We start from the raw sequence: 22950 nt of genomic DNA, 5'->3' as shown, positions 1-22950 counted from the left end.
ATAAAATGAATAAATAAATAATTTTCCTGAAATAGACACATGTAACTGAAGAAACTATTATAAGTATTAAGGAACTAGTACAATAACGCACTCGATACGATCTAGCATACATTATTCAGTAATTGCGTAAGATAAGACACGATAAGCTAATGCAAGCTGGTAATATTTCTACGATCGATCTCTGTACACTCAATAGAAATGAGAATGCATTCTTTCTTATTTTGCGAAGTAAACAATCATATTAAAAATGCGTGGTGGAAAAGTGGATAATGAACAGTTTGGCGTTCGTCGGATGTCAGGTGACTAAACGGATGCGTAATAATGAACGTGTTGCTGCGCACAATGCAACGTGACGAACAAGAAAAAAAAAAACTAATCGAAAAATGTCAAAATAACCACCGTAATTGATCTACTTGACAGTAATGAAATAAAAACACAAATGGTATAACAGTTATTATACATCGACAATACCCGTTCTAACGCGATTTATTCCATAATATCACCGCTATTGATTGACAATATCCATCTCGATGGAACGTGGAAAAAAAGACCCGATCAGATTAAATTGACTAAATGTACAGTACAGCCACGCCATTATAGTGGGAATAGGGTATTTTCCAATTTGTTTCCTTTGAAAACTATGATTCAAATAATACAAACTGTTTGAGTCAGAACAAAAAATGATGCAAATACCCAGTCAATGTATGAGGTTGGAAAAGACGACAATACTATAGTGTGCGCGCGTGTGCATCTGTGTGTTTGTATTTAGATTGTACACGGTAACACAACTATATGTACAGTGTCAGATTACGTTTCTCCACGTAATGTAAATCGAATTTCACCTTGTTTCCTTTCTCCGTGTCGCAGGCAGTCACAAAGAAAGAATTTCAACAAAAGCAGCAATCGTGTCACGTGTCTCTTCGACATATCCCCCAAAGACATTTAACAAATACACTGTGACTGACTTGACTGCGGACTCAGGACGTCTGTAAAACTATATAACGCAGTATACAGAATTATGCAACACAATGTCAACAATCAGACCGAACATGTCTAAATCTATGATAACCATGGCAGCAGTCATGTGATCTTTCGCAGCTATACATCGATTTACCTTCCTGAGGTGTAACGTCACACAGCTCATTGACGCTATCACAGCCACAATGCGATTGTTTTTGTATTTTAAGATAGTATGACATGGGTAGCTGAAAGTATGAAACGAATGGGATGGATGTGTAGTTTTAAGCGAAACAGATGGCCCATGGTTGCAATGCTATTAATATACAAAATGTATGGCTCTTAGCCAATAACGGTGCTCTGTTGGAAAAAAAATAGCGCCTATAGCCATTTGTGTATAAATGCGTTCACCGAGCTTGAATAATAAGCCACGACATATGTTCGTGAAAATAGTTAAAAAGGTGGTGTTACTCGTATATTTGGTGAGAAATCTCGATTTAATTCTTACATTTCATTCTGGATATATTTGAGCAGCTATCGGGCGAAGAATAATAGAGGAAACTTAATTTTGTAAATTATACACGAGTTGACAACTCGCTATAATTAACTGGCTACATCGAACGTGTGCGATAAAACAGTAATGCAACTTAGAACTGACATCTGTTCGTCTATCTGGTTTGTCAAAATCTATTATTCCACGTCTAACCTACTCACTGAGATAATATGATTCCACGGACAAAGCGTCCAATCGGGTGTGAAATTCTGCTCAGTGCTCGGAGGACGCATGCGCACATGGATTGCGTTCGAAGAACCCCACGGGACCATCGTCAATGTATTGTTGGTACTACAGTGAACTGAGAAGACGAGTTAGAAATACGCTCAGCGCCACAAGACAGACAGCGAAACCGATTCAATCGCCACCGATGCTCATCACGGCACGGAAATCCATCTGGAGGTGGGATGTTTAGAGCCGGGGAGAGGTAAGAAATTACACATCATCTTCTTAATCATGGAAATTACGCTGAACGCTGCCGTATTCACGGTTTAACAACGCAGCGTGGAATGATACAGCTACAAGCTGCTTATAGTTATATATCGACGCTCACAGTCTCTCAGGTGTAGCATATGCCACTCGCCGTTTCTTTGTTGGTAATTCAACGGCAAGTGTCCACAGAAATCCACGGTGCACTCATTTCCTCTTTAAAAACATTATACACGTGCTGATTGGCGGTAACCTCCCCCATTCTTGATGGCTATCGATTCGTGCTTCTTATTTCGGTCGATATTATCTTAACTGTCTGTTATTAATTCTCCATGTGATGTAATGGCGAAGCAGGCACGGCTAGACAAGGCTGGCTTTGTGTCCATGCACTGTGACACGCTTCTCTTTGTACGCTTTGTATGCCTACTCAATAGTGTACTTATTTCGACAGGACCGACTGGTCCTTCTATTGTGAAACTTAAATAGCTAACAAGGGGAGGGGACTTCCTACAAGACCGCATTTAATTCGGTACTACGTTTGTTCTTCGCTCGGCCTGATGTCTCAATGGACCACGACGTTTGAAATTTCCGACCTGGGTTATTTTAATCAGCAGGAAGTCGCAGAGTGATTATCAGAATATATGTACATTATATCTCCGGCTTCCCATAATAGTTGTTTTAACGTCGGACAACTTTATCTTAAAAACGTGCAACACGCGCATACGCTTAAATCTAACAATTCCGAACTTCGACTGATATTATTCGCTTGTATAAATATCGCCCTTCTTCATTGTCAACGAATTAAAATTAATTGTCATCGCCAGTGAACGTTTTGCATCGACTCGTTTATCTATCACCAGCAAACTCTTAACTCTGCATATAATTTTACGGGACGGTTTTTTGATTAACTAAACAGCGTAGAGTTTCATTAACTAAATTGTCTCTCGCATGGGCTGAATATTTAACGACGTGGAGTCTTGAGCCATGCACCATACGTAGTTCTATTCATCCAGGCGTTGAAGCCTCGCCACAAAAGAACTGTTGAAATAATAATGACAACCTGAATTCAGAGCTTAAATAATTAATACGTCCATAGTTATCGTGAGCAGTTTAACACTGGGATCTGCATTTCATCAATTTTATTCCGGGATTATGTTGAAAGAATCCAGTCAGGCGACCGATTGTATTTAGGGGCATTATTAGAAGAAGCGGGAATCGATTAAAAGACGGTGAGTTGGAGACTGGCTCGGTCGTTTTTGGTCTTTTTTTTATCAGAATTCGCAGCTAATTGGTAACAACCTTATTAATCCCGTTCGAGTCTGTCTGTCCAGGGTAATATATAAAGGACATTTTTTCTATTCAATTAGTTACAATCATTAACTTATTATGGGTATTTTTTAAATCATGCAAAAAAAAAAAAAAAAAAAAAAAAAAAAATAACAACGCTGGGAAGATAGTGCTTGATGTTTTAAGTGCAATTTGTGCGCAATGAATCGAAAGTAAGTGACTTTTGTATCGGAAAACACCGTGACGAATACTGTAAACGACGGCCTCAACAAACGGTCGTCCCGGAAATGTATTACAAACCACCCATTACGCGAGAATGGAAAAAAAATGCGAAATTGAATATTATATATTCCACGTACGGATTATATTTTATATTTCACTGTTATACAAACCATGTACACCCGTCTTCTGAGTAATGTAGTACAAAAATAAACTTATTTCAAAATCGCAATATCAAGTCAGTATAGAAGATGCTGGGACATCGACAGTGATACCATGTTCCGAAAATTATGATTGACATTATTTAAAATAACCATTGTATTTGTAATTTGCAGAACAACTCGATGTTCATTTCGAATAGCATTTGTAGTCCAAAATCACATCATGATTTCTTTCCCACTAGGAGAGTTTGATATCTGTTTAAGAAGGATAAGAATGGTTAGGCTGCGATTAGATACGCTGTGGTAGATTCAAAGTGAATCGGCGAGCGAAATAGAGAGACGAAATAGCGATTTCATCTGAAAAAAACTCTGTAGCTAGTCGGTAGACGAGACATTATGTATTTTTTATTTGCCTTTTCTATTAAAATTGGGGAAAAATAGCGTCTATGGCGTAATTAAGTAGAAATGCGAGTTTCGTGTATACACAACAAATTAAGTAATGGGTTCTGAGATGTTATAAATAAATCCATGTCAAGGTGATTCACAATGTGTGCCGTTTATATGATCTCACGTATACGCGTCGGATAGGAAGAAATCATGTTACCACAACAACACAAGGTGACGTCATCTTCAGCTGCCAACCATGGCCATGAACTGATAAAGTTCAACTGTGGTTCCTAGTAGATTTCATAATGTATTTTATTGTTACGAATAATTACTATGTTTTCTGTCAGTGTTTGCTGAAAACCTTACATTTCTTGTTTTAAAACTATTTCCTTTAATTATCTGAGCCATAAATGAACTTAACGTTCCTTGTAGAGATTCTCACACAGCACCAGGTACATGTACTAGAATTTACATATTTTCTGTTGTACTGCATATACATAACGTCGCCACATCTTCAAGTTGGGCACGGGTCCTGGGGTAAGGGATTAAATTATTCAAACATCAAAAATAAGAGATACAAGCAGATATTCAAGCTTGAAATGTACAATTTTGCTTATTTTCTTGGTACATCATTTCTCACCGAAAGCCGAAATGTACTACGGGTTTGACGTGGGTATACCATCTCCGTCACGTTGGTTTGACATATTTGGGATTGTATTGAAACTTTGACATTTAAGACAACAACAGATCAAACACCAACATTTTAACTTACACCGCTAGGAAGAAAAAATAACAAATTACACCAACATCTTATCTTTCTGGTGGCACACTTAAAGCTTCCTAAACTATGGAAATAACACTTCTCGGGGATGAATGTGGAAACTTAGTACGGACCGTATATTTTTTATTATATAGAGCTGATGTGTCACTACTTCACCTTCATTATTTACTTTCATTTACTCATCACGTAGTATAATTAAAAACTTGTCAGCTATTACCGTGACCTGTTTTTTTTTTCATGATTCATTTTCCATCCTACCACATCTACTATAAACTTTACAATGGGAATACCATGTGTTACTCTGAAGACTGTGTGAGTTTGTTGCGTTGAAATGAACCCTGTGTTAGCATGACATGTTTCTACTATGTGAACTGTGTTGCGTTCATGACGTGAAATGTATTCTTTAGTGGCATATACCTCTTTTTATGGTCTATGGTATTAGCGAGACATTTTTCAACATTGTACACTGTGGTGCGTTCAAGCCAGCGTGACTTGAAATAACTCAGTATTAACAGGGAATTTGTCTACCGCGTGTACTGTGTTGCGTTCAAGGCATGACATCAATATTGCACACTGATGTGTCGCATTCAAGGCGACGTTACTTGAAATGAACCCCGTCTTGTCAAGGCATATGTTCGACATTGAACACGCTCATCAACCCCTATAGATCAATGTCGCTATTCACTTAGCACCTGGTCAAAATCGTACTTTTTACGACCGCAAAATGATTTACTTTCCGTACCGTCAACGTATGTCTGATTACTGCTGTCGTGCAGCGTGGCTTATATTTCCAAGAATAACGGTGCACGGCTTCTCATTCCGCCCTTCCTCCGTCCTATCAATGCATTGAACTTGAGCGGAGTGCATGTGACGTCGTGTCCTGGTTTGCCCCAGGTCATCTCGGAGACACGCTGGAATGAAGAACACAACAGCGACCGATGTCAGGGCCGAGTACACACGTGCCTGTCGCGTCACGATATGCGCAACACGCTAATGACGTATACTTAGTTTATTTTATAAAAATATATATATTATAAATTAAATCTATACCAATATAAAATAATAAAACTTGCAAATCAATTAATAAATGAATTGAATTATGCGTATTTGCAATAAAATTGTAAATCGTAGAATAGCATGTATGGGTATATACTAGTAATCAATATTACCTACCCTAATGTAAATTATGATTGTTGGAAACTACTAGTATGTAAGCATGAGTCTCATATGAATTAATAACAAAATAGGACTAATAATTAGTTACGTAATGCATATTGTGTATCTGCCACCACCATGCTTACCAGTGTATGCCGAGGTGTTAACTCCTGTGCTCGCCTCAGCTGTTTGCTTGAATACTGTGAGACTGTCCAAAAACAAACCGCGGCCCATGCTACACCCGCGATGATAAATTACCCATTCTAACCGTGCTGTTTTAATACGTAGTATTCGTACGAGAAACTGGGCTGATTGGAACTTTTTTTGTGGCCGGGTAGGGTAGCTCACTATAATTGAGAACAGAGACGTACGGGCAGGGTACAATGCGCACACAGGGAGATTCAACGACATATGGTATTCCAAATACCATTTAAATTATTAGCCTTTACGAGCTATGTGACGTCACAAACTAAATCTATGGAGATTTGCCATCAATTCTCTTGTGGGCAGATAAAATGATTAGCCCGGAAAACGCACCTGCTGCACCCCAAACACGTTCGCCAATATTGAGTGCGGAGTTACACTTGCATTGAATGCCAAGCAAACACGTATCACCAAACACACTTGCGAACTCGTGAATATTGCTGTAATTGCTGAAATAGTGTTTAAACACATTAAATTTAATAAATATAATATTTAATCATTTTATACGGGTGTATAAGTAATAGTAGCCGGATATGATGTTCACAGTGTACACACGCATCTTGAACACGAACAGAAAAAGCTGCTATTTCCCAGGAATTGTGTTGTTCGTGTCGTCGGGTCACTAAATATCCGCAGCCTCGTGTTCGGCTCGGAAAACGAAGTGCCTCCAAATTTTGTGTTTTTTTTATCATGGACCACAGTCCCTCAATAGAGAGGCTGTGCATGAACCTATATCCGGGCCCATCAAAACAATACAAGCAATCAGCAGTGTAAAATCGTGAACAAACGAATAACATTTGACGAGAGCGTGGTCAAAGGTCAAGTAGATGTTAAAGTCGTCCTGTAGTGATGGTTAAGAGAGAGTGCTTTTCAACTTGAAAAGGTAAATTACATTTAATTATCGCTATTGATATCAACATTGTCATCACTGGTGGATGACAATATAGGAAGGTCAACTAGCCAGCTGTCATTCCATTTTTTGGTATCCATATCCACTGTAACAATAAATGGCGAAGTCAAACAATGAAAACCACGCTGCTATTAAATAATGGATTTAATTTAACAGAAATGCTTTCCTACACTTTCTATTGTTATACAGAATACTAACGTTTGTAGAATGACATTTTTCAAGAATGCGCATGAGAATAAGGATACAAATATCCACGAATAAGCAACTGTAACATTATGTATATACTCAGTGTGTGGTTTCCTAATCATTTTTCACTTGCTACAAATCTTGAATAAAATTTTATTCAAAAAAATCAATAAATAACTAAAAAAATGACGTTCGGAGGGGTAAGCTAAGCTCAGGAAATAATAGTGGGACTCACATTAAAAACAGACACGATTAGTCACACTTAACGCCAACATCGTATAACGCACAATTACATTTCCGTATCCGTTTTCCGTATTGTTTGTAGACGGGTTGAACATTCATGTTAATAGAATATGACAACACATGTTTTGTGTCACTCACAAAACAGTTTAATTTGTTTTTGTAATATCAACGGCATTAGCAATTTTAGCAAAAAAAAATAAAATAAAAAATAACAACACTACTTCATTTGTAGTACTAGTATAATGTTTGTTGAAACAACAAAATACATCACACGAATCAGGTGTCTGTGAATGTGAGCAATATATAACTGTATTTGCAGACCGGGATATGAAAATTGAACATGGGAAAAATAAAAGCGATCATGTAAGTCGCTCAAGAGACGTTTAGTGTAATTTTGAGATAAAAAAAAAACTACCTGAGAATACACTCCAACCAGCCTTAGCTATTAAGTTCTCAGAGATCAGCTCGTCAAAAATAATCATCGCAACTCCACAAACCACAGAATCACGATGTCTCGTATGATGAAGAAGATCAGTTAGTCATTTATACCCTTTCCGTTTAAGCCGCCCCGTTAATTGGAAGGACTAAAATTTCCAAGATATCAAGTGTCTCGTGTCATGTATACATCAAATGCGAGTTAAATTACTACCTTTTTACAAGTAAAATAATTTATTCATCAGAAGAGTTTAAAACGCGCATCTGTTACTTAAACGTACAAATATACTAAATGTCACGTATCGAAATACATCTACTCCGTGCCTCGGATTAAATATGAAACCCGGGCTGGTGGTTCCGATTTTATAAATACGCATAAATATTTCGTTCTGCAGTAATCCCCGGCCATTAAATATACATCGAGTCTTTAATGTGCGTGACATTAATATCTCAAATGTCACCGGTTTTTTTTTTATACAGAAAACATGATGTTTTTCTCACTAAAATAACAGTATTAAGTATTTTCCCTGTAGATGACAATTACGGAGATACGGAAATATGTCCTATATGTTACTGTAATTTTTGGTCACACGACATTCAGTGTAATCACCTTGACATCATTTTACACTGTGACATCACAAAATAAGTCCATGGTTTCTTTGCACACATTAAAAGTTCACCACACGACAAAAGTGTAATGTATTACTATGATACGAATCACCGACCGCAGAAATGACTTTTATAAAATAGCTTTGACAATATTTTCTCACATATCTATTGTGATAGCTCAACGGCATCAAACATTCTGAGATGTACCTACGCACTCAAACTAAAGTTGCGTGCAGGTGCGCGAATAATCTCGAATTCGTCGAATCGCCGTCAATCATTTCTGCAGGCTGCTTCACGATCCTTCAAGGTGAATTTAATATAAAGAAAGCAATTAAACATCGTTTTCAGAAGGCAGTTGCCAGTTTTTATTTCGAGTTATTTACACAATAAAGTATACCATAATTCAATATCAGCCATTTACTCGACAAATGTATGATAAATTTGCGAATAATATCCCTCCTGAGTGGTTGGAAACAACTTGAAATCCTTACTAGCTGCTAGTCGCGATAATTTCTTTAAGTGTGCAAACATTCACGCACCATATAGGTAATGTAGGTACATTTCTGTAATGTTAGTCCTTTTGCACAATATTCGCAATAAGTCTACGCAAATGCGCATGCGCTTATAATTACTAATACGTACTAACAATTAAAAGTACATTTGTATAGTAAATAGTTATATACAAAAATTCATTTATTCAAATATGTATTTAAAATTCACATTCATATATCGCATACGAATGGAAAATAGCTATGATCTGTGATCTTATATTCGCCGACATATAAATATGTGAATCCTTTGAAACTCAGCCAACGTTATTCAATGTTGCAATCAGTATCACCTCATCATTCAAGTCACGTGCTTACTATACTAAAGTAATATACAACATCTTCCGTATGTATCACGAGTTGCCTTTCCCCCGTTTTATCTTTGCCGATAGCATCAGAAAAATGATCAGCAAAGTTGGACGTGATGTGCCATTTCGTATTTTCACTAAGATATATCATATTTCCCATCCCTTGAGGGCGCTAAGCTTATCAACACGTGATTATGGATTTTTACTGCCAATATTAGACGGAAAGCCGCGTTCCAGTATTCATTATTAAACACGACAATATTCTTCGAATCAACAGTGAATATGTGTTAAGCGTCAACCACGTGCTGACTAGCAGTGAACACACGCCGTCCAGTCTACAGTAATAAAGCACGCATAGTGTACATCATGGATTTCAATATCGCCAAATCTACGTAGAAAAAAACATTGTGAAATTATATTAAAATTTGCGATTGTTTTTACTTGTTTAATGCTATTTCTAAATGTTGCATGAAAAAATAAACAGAGCGGTGCCACCGAACGTATACGTGGGACGCATTAGCGGCCACACATCTAGGAAACATTATCACAGGCTCCAAAATTACAATGAAATAATTACTTATTAATGCAAGTGGAGACATGACATCACAAGTATAAGTTTATGGATTATTAGTGTCGACGTGGCGCGAAATAACTAAGGTAATGAAACACGGTTTATCGCACGATGTTGTATAATATATGACCAAAAATCATGAATGTTTGATGCGAAGACAAATAAAAGTGATAAACAAACACCTCGAGAAAAGAAACCCCGAGACAGCTCATTGTTATAGGCAGAAGTCGTGAAACACTTGGCAATAAAACGGCGCCATTTTACCTCAGCTCAAAACCTGTTTTTTATCACCTTTTTTTTCTTCAAATGTTCCCTGAAATCCTCAAATATTGATAATGTTTTTAGGGTAATTAGCAATTTTAAGCATTTTAAGTTAGATACGGACGTACAATATACCTGGTCCAGATTTACATCTGCCAACCCACTGGCAGCTCGCTCCACCGTATTGGTACGAAAGCCTCCAAACATTCCCAAATTATATCTAGCAAAAAACAAAACAAAACAAAACACTCTCAAGGCAACCCACAAAATATAACGTAATGAAAACGCACAATGAAAAATATTAGGCAAACAGTTTAGGCGAGAAACTGCCATGACGATCGCACGAAAAACGGCAGTCGAGACACGACAGATATCATATTGTACATATCGTGTTTTATATTAAATATATACCTATTAAGTATATAAATTGTGGCAACTTCCTGTGTCTTATGAGAATTACTGTACATTTAAATCACTTAAATAAGACATTTCCGACCAATTAGCAATAACTGGTAACAGTCACCCTGCATTAAACGGCCATTTTGGAAATGGATTATCGTGCGACGGTACGGAAATACGCGCGGACCGAGTACAGCTAATGGAGCTTGCTATATCGTTGGTAATTACCCCAAGCAAATGTCGTGATATAATGCAGCGTAGTTGAAAAATTGGCCTGTTAATTTGCTTCGCTCGATAACAAAATTGTAGTATATACACAATGATAGGAAACGATCTTTAGATCATTACTCGATCGGGGTAGAAACAACGATAATAGAAGAGTGTAGTTTATTTAGTTACACTGGACAGTCTCAGTGTCTCCCCATAGATTCATGCATTATACACATGGCTACATTTAAAGTCCATTTTATTGCTTTAATTACTTGTTAATGTATTTCGAATGCTCCCCAAGGATTAATGCATTGGTTCCGAAATGTACAGTCTGTCTGTATAGTCTGTGTGTCGTCTTCTGAGTGGCCCTTCCATCTGCTCCTTTCCATCTGAGCAGACGTGTTTGTGTTTTTTTTCTTCTTCTGAAAACTCCTGGCATAAAAATCGCTTTGCCGACTACAGTTAATTCACCACGCGGACGTAAGTGGCACGTGTGTGTGTCGACAGAGGCGACGTTATGACAAAGTCTGTTTAAGTCATCTAGGCGCTGCCCAATGTCCTACAGTTGATGCTTTGGTGTGCGTTGAAGTTATTCATGTGCAGTTAGTTCTATTGTGTGGCGTGGGTTTCGAAAAGTAGGTCGTTCGACACATCACTGACTGCGAATGTTACGGAATAGAACATTATGTCAGTTGTCGAACAAATACTAGGTTGTCTTTCGGTGAAGGCAAGTAACCAATGACATTTTGTTTAATCATTGCAGGAACTGCGCATGTCTGCTCGTATCCACGGCGATGTTTCAGTTTATATAGAGAGGTGTTCAGTGTAAAACGTTATGCATGGTGATCTAGGGGTGGCACATCGCGCTTAGTATAACACTACGACAGATCCGACAGGTGAGTAGTTTGACCGACTTGTATGTCATATTTACGTTCGATTAACCGTCGAAAATCTCAACCATTGCAATATGGTAGTCGCATTTCAATTCCATTTCAAATGTACGTGGTCTAGGAGGCATTTTAATGAATGGTATTTTAACTATTGTGACGAAAACATTATGTAAATATTCAATCAGGGCCATCAACTCGTAATTCCGAATCGTAAACAAGTAAACGAATAAGTGAGTGAGTGAGTGAGTGAGTGAGTGAGTGAGTGAGTGAGTGAGTGAGTGAGTGAGTGAGTGAGTGAGTGTGTGAGTGATTGATTGATTGATTGATTGATTGAGTGAGTGAGAGAGTGAGTGAGTGAGTGTGTGAGTGAGTGAGTGAGTGAGTGAGTGAGTGAGTGAGTGAGTGAGTGCATGCGTGAGTGAGTGAGTGTGTGTGTGAGTGAATAAATAAATAAATAAATAAATAAACAAACAAACAAACAAACAAACAAACAAAAAACAAACAAACAAACAAATAAATAAATAAATAAATAAATAAATAAATAAATAAATAAATAAATAAATAAATAAATAAATAAATAAATAAATAAATAAATAACCACAAAATCAAAAAAGCATTTCCGCGAATAGTTTGCATTATTTTGTTTAATGTGTACAGACATAATTGCTCACCGTTATCATGCATCGATATATTTTTGCTTCGTTTAACATGTTTCACGAATATAGACTGAATGTTTACAGTTTACTTCGTATGCAAGTGGTTATCATGTGACAGATGGCCTATATCAATGCAGCCTAAGGGCATTGTCTCAAATTTCCGATCTCAGATAAAAACTATAATGTTGTAAGAAACACATATAAAGATTGCCTCCAGAAATCATTTTCAGTATACACCATCCTTCTTAAAAATCACTGATACACGTATAATACATGTCTTCTAATTAAGTTTGTATATTCTTCTTTATACAGATAGTAACTGACGCCCCGGCGTACACTACGTGGTTGAGAGCTCGACGACAACGATATTGTCCTGTATAGCACATTCTATAATTATATCGGCTGTAACAAAAGCCCCGGACAGTATATGGCCAGCGCGATAGAAGGATAACAACAAAGACTACACTGGTGTCTTCAGCGTGTAACTATGTTGGCAATGCACGGCGTGAAACATGATAAAAGTCGGTTGGACAGGCTTGGAGCTGATATTATGCGTGAACGAGAGCATGACATGTGGAGGAGAGATTTACAAATTAGAACAGGTCAGCAAAGCATCAAGACTTCTACGGCAGACATGCCAACACTCTGTTCATTTTATTCGCAGAGCGCACCGCTGTTTAATAAACGAAAGTTCAGCCTCTTGGGTAGTGACCTGGAATTTGAGGAAGCGAAAATCAAGAGGCGAATCAACGCGTCAATGAAGCCCGTACCACCCTTGCTGAGCCTGTACAGATCAAAAAGCGCCTTCGACGAAATCAGGAACACGGTGCGTTATGACTATAGGGAGAACAACAGAGTATTGGAAAGTAACTCATTTTATTCTGACCGTAACCGTGTACAGGAAGACAATATTCGTCAACGTTCTTTGAAAACCATTTCCGTGGGTAGGCCTTCGCCGCCCTCTGCGCGTGAAGATGGAGATAATATGACTTCAGAAAAAATAACAGAAAGCAATATTTTCTCTACGAAAGACACGTTAACAGTAGACGTTGGAAAGAAACCAACAGCGAAAAAAATTGTCCGAAATGACTTCAAGTCCATGAGTCGGCTTTTGAGTCTTGACGATGACTCGGACGAGCCTGGACAATCTAAGGACACAAATCAACGTACTGGCAGCGCATTTCGGGAAGTTTCTCGCAACGTTGATGTACGATCGAATAATCTTGCCCATGGCAGTACCAGTGAGGAAAATGGGAGGAATGCAACTGGGTTAAAATACAGTACACCGTTTGGCGATGTCTTGTTGCAGAAACCGGAAGTTACACATAGAGCGTTTCATCGCGAAGCTGCCGATAAGAATTCGAACACTGAGCGTCTTCACTCACCGCCGTCAACACCATCATCGCCATCGCACGTCGGTTTTCGCGGTGCTCTATCGCCACCACTGTACGATGCATCGCCACCAACGGAGTCTCTGAGGCTTGGTATTTATCAAAATTCACTACCTTCTACGACCAAAAGTGCGTTCTCCCCTCCAACTCCTGGCTCAGACTATTTAAACGAACGAATAAGAATGATAGAGTATTTGCAAAAAAAGCCCGCCAACCAGTACTACCAAGACAACGCGAGGAGATCTTTTACAAACTCAAAAATGGCGACTGATCTGTTTATGCCAAGTGGCGTGGAACCAACGCGTTTCTCTGGAGTACCTGTACCTCCATCACAAGCAGACATAGGGGCGACTGCATCCTTCCCTGGATACCCGCCAGTGTTTGAAGGCACTGAACAAACCCCGTTCACAGCCCCGAAACTGTCACCACAAACGCAGGTCATCCTGCCATTGTCATCGTCAGTGGTGAATTTCGCTCAGAACTGGTGCGTTAAGTGCAATGCGAGTTTTCGTATGACCAGTGACCTGGTGTATCATATGCGGACACACCATAAGAAGGACCAGATTGATCCACACAAGCGGAAACGAGACGAGAAACTAAGATGTAACATATGTGGGGAAACATTTCGTGAGCGTCACCACTTATCCAGACACATGACGTCACATCTCGGGTAGCATTATTCGACTAGAATATTTATAAAACATTATTTTAATATCATCGCGAACAAAACTAGCGCCCTCATCGGGTAATTTGAAATTTTTCGACGACGTCTGTGCATGATTAAATGAACGTTATTGACAATTTGCTCAATTATTATAATTGTACAATATATCAATACCATTGACAGTGAAATTTGATCGATTCTGGAGTTCCAAAATTATTTCTGGTACTTACATATTTTATGATTGATGTTAATCACTGATATTTTATAGACACATTAAGCGCAATGTCAAGCAATATGTGTTTGTCTCAAAGACCAATCAATTTCACGTTACTCCAAAATCGGAGTATTTCATTTGTAAAGGATAGGCATGATCATTTCGTTGTTTATCTGTGCCCGTACTACATCCGGGACAATAGAGTTAAATGTGTTCCAATGCTTCGAGATCACACATTTACGTTACTATGATCACGCCACCACACGACGAACAGCCTCGCCCGCGAGACTCAATTGTAATTAAACAACAGTCCCACACGTAAATTCGTTTCTTTTTTTTGCGTCAAATTATTTTAAATGTAAATTATAAAGTCGTCATGATTTATCAGACTGAGATGTTATTCACATTATCTTACATACAATTGTGAAACTGTGACAAGCCTTCAGAGTGCAATAAGTTTTTTTTTCAGATACTGGTAATATATTAATAATATCAATAAATACCACGTGGAAACTATTTCACTTAAATAATATCCGTGTCATATTCTATAATTCTCATTCCTTGCACCAGTTTTCTTCCGAATCTAACAATTCCAGTATTGTGCATATTCTTAGAACTTGTCTTGCACTGTTTACATAATATCCATTGATTTAAAGAAAGTTTAAAGAAAATAAGTTAAAAATGTAAATGTATTCAAACAATGATTCAATCATCGAAAGAAGCAATATTGTAGGTAAAAATACATTCGATAATGCTCAGATACGTAGCTCGTTGTTGAATACGCAAGCTGACAAAGTAACACTCATTCATTAAATCTGATAGTCTCACGTGACGTGTAGAATATCCTATGTATGTGCATTGCATATAAGATGTCCTAGCAGCTAGTAGTCTAAAATACTACTATAACATATCATAATTTTTTATCATCTCCACGCTGTCTCATACTAAATGACATTCCGAAGTGGCCACATGATACGTGTGTATGTGAAACACGCGTTTCCAACAGCCCCTATAACCAATTCAGTAGAAAAAAATATCGCACAATTTGCGAATAATTTCAAATTCGACGATTATTTGTTATTGCATATTATCAGATTCAATTTAGATTTAGACCTTCATATCAACACTAGCAACACTGGAATAATTATCTTCCTAATCGCACGGTTTTATTGCGCTCGATGTAAACATACTCCTCCACGAACTCGTGTGCGGGATTCTACTGAGAAGTCGCGGAGATCTGATTGGAGGCGCCTCTAGAGGGACTGTGGTTCAACCATTGCTTGGCGGAGTTGTGGGAGACCGAAGGAAAAACAAATGCAATATCGTTGAGAAACCTATCTATGAGGGCGCTATCATAACTGAACAAAATCTGGCAAAAGCTGTCAAAGAGGACGGGTATGAACAATAGGATTTAGAGTTTCATTTTAAATTCAGACGTTTTCAAAACACAATAATTGAGGTCTTCAATTATTACAAGTACTGGAAAACTCTAAAGCTAGTATACCATTCGCACGCATTGGACAGAGCGCAATGCGTTGAATGTCGTGCGTATTGTTGGGTTTCATGCTACTCTGCGTGGTGGACACTTGTCGTGTTTCTTAGCGTAAATACTTGTTTAGTGAGCGTTGATCGACACACTACATATGACACAGTACGTGATACGCGCTACACTATTAATTAAATTTACAAAAGCATCTTGCGCCTGGTAATTATTATTTAATCAAACAAATCACTACAGTGAGCCAACACATTATTTTGTAATCATACCCTAATCCATTTACCAAGTTGCAATAACATTTATTAATGTAGAAATACCTAAAGATCGACAATCAATTTTTCAAATTAATTCAAATTAATGACGATTCGAGGGGCGTTCAACAAGTAATGCCCCTGACCCACTTCCAGTTGTCTGATCTAGATGAAATTTTGCATGTGTAATGATTTACATTTCCATGGGTTATGTTGCAAAAACAGCTCTGAACTAATTGTGGTGTCTGATTTACAAGTGTTTGACTGAGTCAGGTGTGAAATGGAGCCAGTTGAGTGGCGCGCAGTGATCCTAAAGGAGACTTTAGATGAAATGAAAGAAACTTATGGGGATGATGCCCCACCATATGACCTTGTAAAACGCTGGCATCGTGAATTCAAACATGGCCAAAAGTCTGTGGAAACAGCTTCCAGACCTGGTCGTCCTTCTTCTGCCATTGATGGGGCATCTGTCCGTTAAGTTGAGGCAGCCATTTTGGATGATCGACGCATTACTGTTCGCCAAATAGAGGTCAAGATTAGTACAGGGTCTGTGGAAACTAACATTCATGGCCATTTGCATAATGCATAAAGTGTCTGCCAGATAGATTCCCAGGTTGCTCACACCTTTCCAGAAACAAGAACGCGTTGAGTGCTCCAGGATGAATTTGGAGATGTGCCAAGAAGATGAGTAAAAGTTTTTCAAAAGACTGATTACTGTAACACAGGATGAAACTTGGGTCCATCACTATGATCCAGAGACCAAAGCCAAGTCAATGCAGTGGAAGCACTGCGATTCACGACCTCCAAAGAAGGCAAGGGTGCAGCCCTCCGCTGGCAAGGTCATGCTCACAGTCTTCTGGGACCAGGACGGAGTAGTGATGACAGATTTCCTGGCAAAGGGTACCACAATTACAGGAGCCTATTACGCTTCACTTTTGATGAAATTACAAGAAGCTATCTAAATCAAGAGGCGGGGAAAGATCGGCAAAGGTATCCTCCTCCTGTAGGACAACGCTCCGGTCCACAACTCGCATGTCGCCAGATCAGAAGCACGGGCGTGTGGCTATGAAATCCTCCCCCCATCCCCCTTACTCCCCTGACCTTGCACCCTCTGACTTTCATCTCCCAGCCATGAAGTTGTTTTTGAAAGCGTTTCCCAGATGATGCAGCCTTGATTTCTGAAGTTACAACGTGGTTGGAGGACCAACCTGGGGTGTTCTACAAAAACGGTGTTCAGTGCTGCATCAAACGATGGGAGAAATGCATAACTCTGGGTGGTTCCTTTGTAGAGAAAGACTAATAACTGTACCAAGTTTCATTAATCTCCTGCTATGGAAAATGGGTCAGGGGCATTACATATTGAACGCCCCTCGTATTTATATTTATGACACACATTATATTGACCGAAGCTCATTTACCAGAGTCTTCAACACCACGCATCATCTGACAACGATGGCCCTTGCCGGCTCATGCATGAATTATGTGAGCGTTGGCGGCGTGAGATCAGAATGACACGTTAAGCGAGTTTACTTTTTGGTTTATGAGCCATAGACATACTCGATGCAGCAGCTGCCTAATACACACTGTTACTCTATCATGGTTAGTTCAGAATTACGTGAAATCTTCGGAATTGTTTAATTTTGTTTTCGGGCATGCACACGTCGTTCTTGTTACATTATCGGTCATTAAGATACCATTGTTGAGATAACGTTGACTCGCATTACGTTGTAGGTTATCTTTGTGTAGTAGATTCAATTACAATCTTGACTGTTATTACATTATGTTCTTTATTAGGATAGTATGTAACAATAAGCCGAAAGGGGTGACAAATTCGATTTTTCAAGAATGAGATGCAATTGTTCAGTTACTTTAGAAAACTGTATTTGCACTGACGGATTAATGTATACTGCCAATATTTGAACAGTTCGATTTGAAGAAACTCAATTAATTAGTCACGGTGTCGATCACCTTCCCGAGTGAAAATATACCATTTTTCCTTTCACTACAAGATTCCGCGTTATGCGTGAAATCGAATGAAAAATCAGGACAAACAAAATTGAAAGTCGATGCGCCATATTGGCGTCAAAACATTGCGTAAGGATTCGGCAAACGCGAAAGTATGTCCACGCACAATACTAGTATGCTACAGGCATTTGATGATGGTCAGTTTTGATGAAGTAATGGCATCTCAACGTCATATTTCCAACTGAGAGATTGACATTTTCATATTTAGTTATAAACAAATGAAATTCCAGTTCACAATCAAGTCATTCAATTTTTGCGGCAGACGTTCGGTTCGCACCTTTCACGTACTATGCGAGATCTCGCAATGAACGGAACATCATCCGTTGTCTAATTTGTAGAACATCAATTTTGTATCTGCACGTGTTTTGCATGAATAAAATTTATTTTGAAAACAACTCAAAACAATTTTATATACACAACTTTATAACATATTTGTCACATAAGTTTTAATTATGTCTATACATATAAATATTAGTTTCAAAATTCTTCAACCAATTTAAAATGAGTAAATAATAATCAACTGCATTAAATCGCAAAACTGTATAAAAATAATTACATGGTTGATATAAACCGTAATACAATATTACAAACACAATATTTTTAACAGTGCTGTTTGATACTGCATGATGAGGACCGAACTGGACTGAGTTGCCTTTACTGACCAAACTGTAGTATTCGTTCTCTGATAAATAAAGACGCATATGCAGAGAATTTTTGTGTACGTACCAAATAAACGGCGAACATGCGTATTAGAAAATGTCAACGTTTCATCGGTCGAATCAGGGGCTGCAATAACAACGTCCATGATGAATCATAATTTATTATATTCATCAACATAGACAGTAGCAAACGGCATAATTAAAAATATTATGTTCTCATAGCGTATGTGTGTCTTTAATTATTATTTAATTCAATCTAGTAGTCTCGGATTTCAATAGTATTGCTCAAGTTGTAAGAGAGTTATCAAGTCATATATGGGGGAGAATCTCTACTCCAAGCCCACATTTCCTGATCATTTTGATGTGAATCGTAATGATTGTCCAGGCGATTACGAGATGATATCAGTTCGTCGTCGATTTCAGCCTGTAACTCTTGTCGCTTTCGTTCTTGCGTCCGCTTCTCGGTAGACGAATTACACATACAGGAACATAGTGTAATTGCAAGTATAACGAAAACAGCTACGGCAAGTGTTGCTCCGATGATGGACCACACTATGGTATCGTCGACTGGCTCCAGCCAGGGGTTACCATCTTCCGTTGTGTTTTCAGATGAACGACGACCTCGTTCTAAGATGTGACCGATAGAAAATTCAAGATCCTGAGACAAATTAAAACAAGATTAGTATATAATCACAACATCCTATACGTCACGGCGAGAAGAATATAGATCAGGATTAAAACACGGGGGGGGGGGGGCGTAGATTTAAAAAAAAAATATACTTAGAGATTGATTTGAAACTAAATCCTACAGAAAAAAGTGACAACATAAATTATTTATTAAAAACGCGGTCCATGTAAAGGAGGAAAGCGTTCACTACAGCCACACCGTCCTAAGTGAAGACAAACAATAGTATGCGCAGTTTATTTTTGTTATCAATTCCTCTCTCAGAGTTGTTATTAGTCAGCCGTAAAACTTGAAATAATATTTCTTTCATCGATATGCCACACGTTTCAACGGAAATCCGGGGCAGTTTTAGACCTTCAACCCGTTGGTTGCCACACCAAGAGTAAATATCACGTGTCATATTTGCACATGTCACGTGACCCGGTGACTGTCACATGACCATGACAGAAAATGATTCATTTGGTCTATACATTTATGTTTGACGAAACTCACTGTGACTGTACAATACGCGTAATGATACAGGGATGACTGTATGATTACATTAAAATACTCAAACTGTTCAGTTCACCATTTTAAGTTAGTTAACTACTAACTACTAATATATATATATATATATATATATATATATATATATATATATATACTGTCGGTAGTCTTAATTGCCAAATTTAGTAATTTTAAATCATTTTGCATATTTTCCGTACAATTGCGAGATCTCGCGAGATGCATGAAAGACGCGCGTCGAACGTCTGCCGCAAAAATCGAACGATTTGATTTTGAACTAGAATTTCTTTTTTTCGTAGCTTACATTGACCGGCCGATCTTCGACAGAGGAATATTGCTTCCGAATACCCTTACTTAATCGAAATTGCCTATCATCAAATGTGGACAGCACATTATTAAGCATGGAAATGTCCCCGATGGACCCCGAAATAATTTCGCGTTTGTCGAATCCCACGCGATGTTTGACGCGACTACGACACTATGACCTTTGTTGTCCTGTTTTTACGTTCGATTTCACGCATAACGCGTGATTCTCGCAGTGAACGGAAAATGGTCTATTACAGAGCAGCTGCGACCTCACTTCACTTAACCCGGATCATCGTGTACAATTGAATATCATATTCTCCAGTGTTGACATGTGAACTGGGAACCGCATGGAACTTATTTTCAGTAATCACTTGTAATGTAACACTAGACCTGTAGCTGTACAACCTGGAATCGGATACGGTTATATAATAATTATTATGAAAAATTATAAATATTTTGAGTAATATCTTATTCCATATCATACACCAACTGGTTGTGTGTCTACTGTAAAGTACTGACATATTGTTTTCGTCGTATACGAAATAGTATTCCTAAGATCAAATAAGAAACTGCGCATGCGCACAAAATTATTAATACGTTCTATTATTTACATGTGAATACACAATAGCGTTAGTTTGTTTGTTAGTTTCGGCTCACAAATCATAGTTTAGAGCAGCTGAATCAAAGGTGTTTATTTTGTCTGTAGAATAACGTGATATCCAACACAAGTACTTGAAGAAGCCCATAAATTAGCCGCATTGATTTGGTTTGTTCTCGTATACAGTGTACATTGTGTTAGGTGTTGTTTTGGTATCATATTTACTGATGTTGTGGGAGTGTAAGGGATGTTATCTGACTTGTCTGGATTGTGCGGGTACACAACACAGACCTATGTAATCCGACATGAACTTTGACCCACATCTGAGACGCAACTTTACTCCATTGATTCTAGGGGGGGGGGGGTACTTGCCGGGAATGCTGTACATGAATGGAAGGAAAAGCTACAAATATAGTGGATAGGGTCTATATTCACAAATATACAGACTGTTGACTGCGTGAACTGAGCTTATTCTGGTTATTCATTATGTAAACATGCCCGCAACACGCATATACTAAAGTAGTGGTGATTTTAACCTCGAATACAAAGATAACGCAGTGGTCATTGTCGATTGTATACAGGGGCTAGTAAGCAACATATATCGAGATTTAATTGCTGATTATAGACATACACACCTAACACGTCAGATATATGGTAACTGTTCGATAACCTGTAAAACGCAACAATCATGGCGGACATCATAACAACAGCCAACACCACTTACGGGCTTTATGTACAATTACCTTGATGCTGTGTCTAATTACCTTCTCATCTCGTCGTCCGTGAGACTCCAAGTCTCCATCAAACGCAGCATCGACTACGTATCCAAGACAAACTACGACAAACAAAATTAGAACACTGTGAATGCTAGCCTTCGGCAACATCATTTTGTCGACCTGTACACTGTGTTGTCGGATGTCACTGGTTGTCGAGTACACTGTCCGGGTTAAAGTTTTACGTTGTATTTGTTTAAAGGCATGCGTTATCAACATCATCTGCACGACATTGTGTCCTTCATGAATTCAGTAATCTCCGGGTCATTTCCTTGTAAAATCCACATCCAAAACAGCTCTCAGAAAACAGCCTTATTGAAAACGAAAAAAAAAAAAATACTAAAATAGTTTTTTTTTTTAAATGGCTTACCGGAGAACCTATAAATAAAATGTATTGCTACTTATAACAGTTTCGCGCCAATATTTGATGTCTGCCTGCTGCTACTTGCAGACTATAGATATCACACAAATCACCGTTTGCTGTTGTTTTAATATGATATGTGAGATTTTTCAAAACATGCGTAGTAATGATGTCACACCAGAAATTACACAATACACCGTGTCCACGTGTTGGTATTGTAAATGATATATTATACACATCCGGACGCTTAATGCCGAAAAAGTAGCTACATTTTTCAAAGAAGCTCCATTGACATTCATCTATGTCGTGCAAAAATATTGCACCCACTCGACATGTTGTTTAGAAACTTGAATGTGGAGGTATCGCGCGGTTATGATTATCAGAAATTCATTAAGCATAAATACTACAATTAATCACGCATATCTATCGCATAGATTTATTTAAGTTCACCCATCGCTTTTTTAAAATAAAAAAATATGCAAATATGCAAATGAAGACTGGAATGATAAATTAGATAATTCACGGTAACAATATCATGAATTTAACTGATAAAGAAAAAAAGAGTGTATTTTCAAAGCACATTTTGGAGCCTCGTGGTTCGTGCTTCGGCATCGATGATGAATGCAAAACCAAGTCAAACTGGACTGGGTCTAAAATCTTAG

The 22950-nt window shown here is 38.2% G+C and overlaps 2 protein-coding genes across 3 annotated transcripts; one reads left to right on the top strand and one right to left on the bottom strand.

Moving 5' to 3' along the window:
- Positions 1-1813: 1813 nt before the first annotated feature.
- LOC144345427 (uncharacterized) lies at positions 1814-14553 on the top strand. Its single transcript, XM_085493499.1, has 3 exons — positions 1814-1937; positions 11577-11709; positions 12672-14553. The coding sequence occupies exon 3, from the start codon at positions 12847-12849 to the stop codon at positions 14422-14424; it is 1578 nt and encodes a 525-aa protein (XP_085349625.1). The 5' UTR covers positions 1814-1937; positions 11577-11709; positions 12672-12846; the 3' UTR covers positions 14425-14553.
- A 4212-nt stretch (positions 14554-18765) lies between these two features.
- LOC144345424 (uncharacterized) lies at positions 18766-22278 on the bottom strand. Of its 2 annotated transcripts, none has more exons than XM_078006853.2 (2): positions 21898-22278; positions 18766-19719 (listed from the first exon to the last, which is right to left on the bottom strand). In XM_078006853.2, exons 1-2 carry the CDS (start codon positions 22147-22149, stop codon positions 19366-19368), a joined length of 606 nt encoding a protein of 201 aa, XP_077862979.2. In that variant the 5' UTR covers positions 22150-22278; the 3' UTR covers positions 18766-19365. The 2 variants fall into 2 exon arrangements, with proteins under 2 accessions (XP_077862979.2, XP_085349704.1); XM_085493578.1 differs by having other exon boundaries at positions 21919-22278.
- Positions 22279-22950: the final 672 nt, after the last annotated feature.

The sequence above is a fragment of the Saccoglossus kowalevskii genome, chromosome 19 (assembly GCF_978046115.1).
Source record: "Saccoglossus kowalevskii chromosome 19, keSacKowa6.1, whole genome shotgun sequence".
In the NCBI taxonomy this organism is placed as follows: domain Eukaryota; kingdom Metazoa; phylum Hemichordata; class Enteropneusta; family Harrimaniidae; genus Saccoglossus; species Saccoglossus kowalevskii.
The sequence above is the reverse complement of the archived record's forward strand: the minus strand, read 5'-3'. Positions and strand labels throughout refer to the sequence as shown.